This window comes from Stenella coeruleoalba (genome assembly GCF_951394435.1).
Source record: "Stenella coeruleoalba genome assembly, chromosome: 16".
Lineage (NCBI taxonomy): Eukaryota > Metazoa > Chordata > Mammalia > Artiodactyla > Delphinidae > Stenella > Stenella coeruleoalba.
Window position 1 is genome coordinate 57,563,930 of NC_137162.1, and position 8,554 is coordinate 57,572,483.

An 8,554-nucleotide genomic window follows, 5' to 3' on the forward strand; every position below is an offset into this window, starting at 1 on the left:
TCGGGGTGCGGTTCCACAGGTCTCACAGCCCTGTACCCTATGCAGAGCTGGGATGTCTGACTTTTATCTGCAGGCCGTTACCAGGGGGACTGGGCCTCCCAGGCCTGGTCTGCATCTTGTGAAGGTTACATACCTCAGAAGGTTAAAGCTCAGATCAAGCCTCTTTGCAAAATGTCCACAGTCCCTGCCGAGGTGCTCTGGAATCTCTCTGCAGTCCTGGCCTATGTAGGACACCTGGAAATTAAATGGAACAGAAACAATTGTGGCCAACGGAAATCACCCAGCTGCTCACAACCCTGCGTCACTGATCCGATGATTGCTTCCGCAACTTGAAACACACGCTTCACACACGAGAAGCCCCACGTGTGGCTGTTTTCCTGATCAAATCAGCTTTGGGGGCTTCAGGGACTCTGCCAACAGCTCCCCTTTGCTGGTACACTTAGCATGATGGAGACTAATCCCAGCACAATGGAAACTGGACTGAAATTGCCCTGATTCAGATGTCCCCAAAAAAACCCAACGTCAGAGCACGCTGGTATAATCACAGCAATCAGCCTCTTGCTCAGGGGCCTTCCCAACAGCTGCCCCTCTGGCTCTCCTGCTTCCCCTCCTCTGCTCCCACCCTCCCCCAAATACCCTGCGATGCACATTACCTCATAAAAGACAGAGCAGATGCACATACCAGCATTCAACCTGCAGGGTGCTGGAACAAATAGGGTTGGACAAGAAAACCTCCCCAGACCGCCAATCCCATCCTATTTCCATCGTGTATAAAATGTCCTCCACACTCTGAACGAAGCTGACTCAAAGGCGACGGGGCAACGATGGGTGGCCAGAGCTCCCAAGACCCTGTCCTCCAGGGATCCTTTGGCAATCAACCCCACTCTGCTTGCAGAGCTGCTCCCTCAGGCATTCTTTTACTTATTTTATTATTATTATTATTTACCTAGAGTGTGCCCAAACATTAAGAGGCTGAACTGAAATTTGATCCCAAAACTTCTGGCTGTGACAAGGTCAGAGGGCTTTCTCACTGCTCCAAGCACTGAGTTTCTGAAACTCACTTTTACAGATAGCACACTGCAGGAAGGACTGGCAACTAATTCCAAAACCAGTAAGACAAACCAGTGACCAGTGGATCACAGTACATGACGCTTTCCCACTAAAGGACCCTACCTCCAATTGCTCGGCAGAAATTCGTGGCTGTAGCCTTGATCCTTTCCCCCTGCAAACCCTCATTCTTCTACACATACAGACAAGGATGTCTTGGAATTAGAGAGAGGTGTCCAGGGGGGTGGGGAAGTTATGATTCCTAATTGAGAACAAGAATATGGTGGCCTTCTTGCATCCTCAGGTACTGGGTTAAACTGTATGAATTACTAATATTTCGATCATTGTAGAACTACACAACAGTACTTTCATATGGCTCAATCTAATACAAGTCACGCTGCACCCTAGCACCCTCAATTTTTCAGGTCATCTCTCAACCCTGTCTTATCCAATAGGGGCCCATCGTTGACGATACAACATCGTGTATTCACTCTCCTTCAGTAACTTCATTCCTGGAGGAGACAAAGTGGGGATAAAGGACAGAAAAATAGCTGACTCCAATAAAATTATTTTGACTTAGGAAGATACAGGCTAGAAACTAAAGAGCTGTAAGTTCAATATGATAACCTCTCCCCTTTCTACACGAGACCCATCTTTCTTCAGAACTCCTTGTGTAACAAATTAAGTTCTGCTTCCAAGCAGAGATGGAAGTTATACACTAAGGAGAGACTGGAGAATCTAGGGATTTCCATCACTCAAATGTCTACTCCATCAGCAGCTTCTTCTGTATTATATGTTCACATTGGTCCCAAGGCCCAAGGCGCTCACCTGAAAACCCATCCCTTTCACCCAAAATGCACCACCATCTTGTACACATCAAAATCGTTCAAGACCTCTGCTATATATGAAGCAGAGAGGCTGAGCTTTCAATGTAGGAACTGAGTTCTTTCCTCATTGGGTCATCAAGGGCTAAGTTTAGTAGGGACTCAATCAAAACGCCTCATGTTTTATACAGGGAAACTGAGACTCCAGAGGCCTGCCCACTATAACACATCTTTCTTAATGATAGAGCCTGGACCACATCTTGCACCAGGAATAAGGACTTCCAACATGCAGGCCATGGAATTCTTAAATATCCACACGTGGATGTGGATTTTCTTCATCAACAAAATCCAGGGGTGCATCTATCATCAAGTTTCGGCTTCAAAATGAGTTTTCCTAGCTGAAAGGTCTAGAGCTACCTCATGACACCGTGTGGAAGGCCCCAGAAGAGTGTCAGAGCCTGGGGAAAGAGGGATATTTGCTCCCCTTTTTCTCCTGTAGGATTCCACTTCAGAGCAAACAAACACCAAGGACAGCTATCACCATGAAGCATTCGGATCATTCACTACATGTCTAACAAGGATTCCATCAGCTTGTTTTACTCCATGGTCTTAACAGCACAATATCCCCAGAGAACTAAACAAAGCACAACTTGCTCCTATTCCACAGAGATGCAGACCATGTCTCCAAAATTTCGTAAGAAAATCAACTGGATAAGTCATCTGCATGCTTAGACCACCCTCACGGTAAACTGGAAGCTTTTTGAGATGTGAGTTAAGTCAACCATGTTGAAGGGTTCCAATTGGCTGGAAAAGGCTTCAAAGCAGCAAGCAGTCACTGCCAGGCACTGCAACCAACACTCATAATGAGAGGAGAAACTTATTCAAGAAGTGCTCCTGAGTGGAAGACATGACCTCTCAGGATGTCAGGAAACTTTCTGGAGCATGGGACCACCTAACATAAAACAGGAAGCCAGAAGAGCCAGGTCAAAAATAGTCTGCATCTTCAGCAAACAAGAGAAGGAATACAGAGCTTAAGAGATCTTAAATGGCACAGAAGAGCCCATCCAAAGTGAGAGGTCATTGCATTTAGTCAATTCTCTTGATGTTGAGTGAACTGAAGGACAAAGTTTCGTACTTTTAGTTTGCCTACCTTATGTAACATGCACCCCAAGACTTCTACCCTGCGTGGCAGAAAAGGACACCATTATCAGGGAAATGAAAACATATCAAGTTCAAGACCCTTACAGTGAGGAACACCAGACGGAAAAATAAGAATGTCTTGGTGGGATACGCAGATGTACACACAGCCAGCTCCTCTGAGCAGAAGCTGCAGAAAATTACCAAACTGCAGAACACTGAGGGTTTCTCTTTGCAGTTGGGATGGTCTGGCTCCTGAACTTTTCCATAGTAGTCAGACTGAGAGGAGATTATTTTAGGATGCCTGCCCCCACCCAGGGGTGAGGGATTCTTAATTTTAAGTTCACAGTACTGGAAGCTCTGTGAGAGTAGAAACAGCTCTGGGCATGAGTTTGGGTCCCTGTGCTGCTACTTACTAGCTGTATTATCTTGGATGGGTCACAATCTCACGGAGTCTGTTCCTCTTCTATAAACTAGTTAAACACGAACCACCTCCAAAGGTGTTAAGAATAATGTAACTACTAACATTTATTAAAAGCTTACCACCTGGCTCTTAACTAGTCAACCCTGATTAAACAGCCCCACGAGTCACATATTACCCTGTAATGTAAGTTAAAATTGAGGAATGAGATAAGTTTACATATTGAAAGTACACAGCCCTGTCCTGGGCACCTAGTGGCCACTGGGTAAATAGTTATTGAATCAGACCAATATCCCTGTGGCAGGGGTTTCTTATTCCAATGCCTTTCGGGTGTGAGATTTCAGTACCCAAATTTCAAGTTTGCATTTATACCTGCACTTGTATTAATGCCCCTACTTTAATTATCCTAAGCTAGTGGAAAAGGAAGATTGAGGCTTTCGTACTGAATATAAATGATGCATTCAAGCCAAAAGAAGACCAAATGGAGTCAGATCCATGTTAAAAGATTTTTACAGAGAAACGTGTAGGGAGGACCGTCTCATCCCCGAGTGTGTGGTGGTACAGGTCTGTGCAACTCCTCAAACCCAGGGTGATGGCCCTCAGCCTACAGCAGCACTGAAAGCAGTGACCAAGTTTCAGCAGAACATCATCCATCTCATTAAATTGTTTAATTTTATGGGTGTTACGGTTTTCATCTTTACACTTAAGCCATCCCTTTATTTGGGGCTTGTAAGTCTCTAAATATGAACTTAGAAAAAGTTCTATCTGGTCTTATGTTTGTATACTTAAGCAATATTGTAATAAAAAACAGTAATACTGTGGACTTCACGGCAAGTGGGGTTTTTCCCCCCTTTATAAGGATCCCAAGTTTGAGAAGTACCATGTAATACACATTCAAGGTGCTTTATCTTTTTTTTTTTTTTTTTTTTGGCGGTACGCGGGCCTCTCACTGTTGTGGCCTCTCCCGTTGCGGAGCACTGGCTCTGGACGCGCAGGCTCAGTGGCCATGGCTCACGGGCCCAGCTGCTCCGCGGCCTGTGGGATCCTCCCGGACCGGGGCACGAACCCGTGTCCCCTGCATCGGCAGGCGGACTCTCAACCACTGCACCACCAGGGAAGCCCAAGGTGCTGTACCTTATAATGGCTGCAAGGGGGAGAATGCTAAAAAGACCCTAACCCCAGGGCCACCACTCAGATTCACTGATGTAGGAGGTTTAGAATACGGCGCACTAATGACCCAACGGCATTTTCCCCAACCTGCCTGCTCCGCTCCTTCCCTGGCAGCTCCATCTGTTTAGAACTGTCCCCAAGGGCCCAAAATGCCTCACCCACAGGTCAGTGAATGTCCTTGGGCAGTTTGGGATGTGCTAAAATCAAGGGGCGCCAAAAAAAAAAAATCAAGTTTGGGAAACAGGGGAAGAGAAAGGGAAAGGGAGGCACAGGAAGGCGCAGCCCCACTGCCAAGTCTTCCATGAAGCTGCAAGAAGCTACCAGAGAACCATGGGTCTGAAATGCAGAGACCTAGGTTCTGGTGGGTCAGGGACCCTGCTTGGGCAGAGGCCCTCTCCTCCAGCCCTTCCCCCAGCAGCCTTGTTAACTCCCAGAAAGTCCCTTTTCCCTGCCTGCTAAATATGATACATCATTTTAACCTCCTTCCCAGGCTGGTACCTCCCTGGTCTGCTCCCTTCTGAACTCTGAGAAGGGGAAACATTCCCTTAGCCCAAAAGTAACCTCAAAATCTAATTCTGCCTGACACTACATGCCTTAGGCAATCCAAGGGAGAGCCTCAACTCCTCAGAACCATTTCTCTAGGGTGTGCAGGGAAAGGTGGGAAGGAGGAGGGCTGGCTTAATCAGAGTTTAAAAGGGACACCTGGCTTCTCCAGCAAGTAAAAGGCACCTGGTCCCCATAATGGCTGAGTCCATCCCTCCAGCAATGACTAACACCTAAGGCTTCACTACAGCGCTGACAGCAAGTAAAGCTGGATGTCTATCACCTCGGGTTGAAACTGCAGTGTTGCCATTTCCCATGGACGCCTGTTAAAGAAATCAGGACCAAAATAAAACTGGAGAACTGTAGCCTTCTACCCACCTCTGATTAGGGGCCTCTGGTCAGAAGCCGGAGCAAGTCTGCAGCAAAACCCCCCAACCCAGCGCCTGCAGGGATGCATCATGATTTTCACTGTCTTTCATAGATTCCTTCCTCCGTGGGGTAGGGGGGGGAAATAAAAACCCATAGCTACAATTTATATTCTACAACTGCATTGGTGTACAGACAAATATATTAAAACGTTTCTTTAACCAAGGTTCTTTTTTTTTCTTCTGGTTATGAAAGAAAACTTTTTTGTGGGCCCGGGAAAGTACCGTGGGCTGTGCGTACTACCCACTCGGCCTGATGGAGAGCTCCGCGGGCTGGCCCCTGGTCAGTGAGCGCTGGGGCTGGAGGGGACCCGGGCGACCTGGGGGCCTTCCCCTCTCCTCCCACCCAGGAGGTGTGCCAGGCGCAAAACCGAGCCTGTGCTCACCAAACTCGGGTAGGCCTGGGCATGGAGCCACTCCCCACCTGCCGACACAGCCCCCTGCAGTGAGGCAGGGAGCCCCGTCTAACCTCGGGACGCCGCCCGCCCCAGGGCTCCCTCCCCCGACCGACTGTGCCGAGGCGGGCGCGGGGTGGCCCCAGCAGACTTACTTGAGCTCCACTGACCACAAGCCCAGCCATGGCGACGGGGCGGGCGCGCTATACCGAGTGCGGAGCGCGGAGCAGAAGCGCGGCGGCGGCGGCGGGCAGCTCGGGCCGGCTATTAGTTCCGCACTGGGTGGTCAGCTGACCCGGCGGAAGCCCGAGGCGCGGGCCGGGCGTCTGAACCTCGGCTCAGCTGTGCGCCCGCCGCCCGCGCTGGGCCGGGCCTCGCGCAGGTGAGCCTCATTCAGCGCTCTGCGCGCCCGCAACAGGTGCCCGCAGCGCCCGCGCCCGACTCACTGGCGAGACCGCCAGGCTTCCCAGTGCCCCGCCCCCGGGCGCCCCAGGACCCTACGGCTCAGGAAGGGTCAGGGCAACAGGAATAGCAGCCCCATCTCATGCCCAGAGCCCTGGCGCGTTGGTAGGGGCGCACTGGGGGATGGAGAAGCAGGGAGGTCTCCCATCACGGGCTCCCCATCGCAGCCGTTAGCCAGGGGCGTGTGGAGAGCCAGGACTGTCCTCCATGTCACAATCCGGATTACATAACTGTCCTCAACTGTAGGGAGGAGGGGCATATTGGGAACTCCTGTCCCCAACTCTGAGGGGAAGAGGGGAGTTGAGAGATTGAAAGGACACCTGATGGGGTGGAGTTCCCATTTGCATGGGGAGCAGGAGGGAATTGAATTTTTCTATAAATAAACCACTGGCTCAGCTAATAACACCCCACTTGACAGGAATATGCCCTGGGAAGAAGAGCTGAATGATGTCCCCAAATTTCAGGCGTCCCTTATTCTCTCTTCTCACAGGGAAATGTTAAATGTGAGGCTGGAAGTCGTCCATGGGGTCAGCCCCGCACACACACCTTTGCCTCACTTGGAAGTGAGGGGTAGCCCCTGCTGCCTCCTGTCTGGGTGAAGTTAGGCCCAGGGGACGGGTAAATGGAAGCTCATGCCTGTTCTCAACTGAAAGTACCCTTATTTTCTCTGTATTTTTGCCTTCATACCTCCAGCACCAGGATGCACAAAGCTATCACCAGAATCCAATTCAATGTCACATTATCAGCCGTCCCTTATTGCAGCTGAGAGGCAGCCCGGCCTTAACTAGACTTTCCATCCTGCTCCCTTCATACCAATGGGTATAGGCACCATTCAAATAGAGAAGGGAAAACTGGATCCTCACGCACCAGGCTCCAGATCTCACAGGCATTCCAGGGACCTCAACTCAGTAGGCCTATTGATGATTGCAGCTCCCCATCTCCATCAAAGGGGGTGTTCACAGGACTTTTCATTGGTCCCTGTGTCTAAACAGCACTTAGAAGGCCCTGGTTGTGCAGCTGACGGTGATGATTATGATATTGGTTCAGCATTTTGTGGCCGTCATGGTTATCTCTCAGGCCTGGTGCCAACGCACTGTAACGTGGCGGTTGACCGTGGGGGTTGACCCGCCTGCCCTTCTCTCTGCTGGGAGGAGCGGACACAGCAAAGTGGAGCTGTAAGAACACACACTTGGCTGTGTTTACCTTGGTGGGTTCCAGGAAATGCTTACAACAAAAGGCCCCACAGGCCAAAAAAGAATGCTTGCCCTCCAGAGATAAGGGGGATCAAAGGGAATCTCCTGAGGCCTCCTGCCCCAGGCCAGCCCCTCAGGCTCCTCCCTCATTCTCTGCTGGATGCACCGTCTCTGAGTCCATTGTCCACTTTTGTCTGCCTTTCCTGCCTGAAAAGGAGGAAGTGATTCTCTACCCGCCCCGGGGAACTTTCCCCTTGCCCTTTCTAGATGGGCTTTGACCCGAAGGAGAGAACATGTGGAAATAAACTGACACCTACTCAGAGATGAAACTGGAACCCCACCCCTTCCCCCTACCAGGAGGAGGGTGCTTGAGGTCATTTCACCCACGCCCCTGCCTCCATACACGGCTGTGTCTTCTGAGCATAGAAGGTCTGTTCTGCAGACCCTACTATCCACCAATGACACCAAAGTGAGCAGGGATCTTTGCCACCTTTCCAAACCCCCTCACTGCTGTTCCCTTCTCTACACAGCCCCAGGGAGATCATTCTAAATGCCCGATTTGACCCTACCTGAAATCTTTCAGTGGCCTCCTCCCAATCTAATAATACAGCCCCAAATCTTGAGCCCAAAATCATCAAACTAATTTCCCTCAAGATCTTTTAAATCCCATCAACCTTTACCTTTCCTGCCTCCTTTCCTGCTTCTCCCATCCTCTGCTCACCTTTTAGTTGTTGGTTTTGCCTAGAATGCCTCCCCAACCGCTCTGGTCTCCACTAAGTGAACACATCAGGAAGGCCAGCTGACTGTAGGGAAGAGGGAATTGGGAAATCACAAAGAATAAAGTTCAAGATAGCTCAGATTAAAGAGGACTTTAGGGCTTCCCTGGTGGTACAGTGGTTGAGAGTCCGCCTGCCAATGCAGGGGACACGGGTTCATG

At 50.0% G+C, this 8,554-nt stretch overlaps 1 protein-coding gene across 1 annotated transcript in view; it reads right to left on the reverse strand.

Moving 5' to 3' along the window:
- LRMDA (leucine rich melanocyte differentiation associated) overlaps window positions 1–6,654 on the reverse strand; it is a 1,307,794-nt gene extending 1,301,140 nt beyond the window's left edge. Inside the window, exons 1-2 of the mRNA XM_079899924.1 lie at window positions 6,118–6,654; window positions 134–234 (exon numbers count right to left, since the gene is read on the reverse strand). Coding sequence (XP_079756050.1) covers window positions 134–234; window positions 6,118–6,147 — 131 coding nt within the window. The 5' untranslated portion in view covers window positions 6,148–6,654. The remainder of the gene's footprint in view (window positions 1–133; window positions 235–6,117) is intronic.
- Window positions 6,655–8,554: the final 1,900 nt, after the last annotated feature.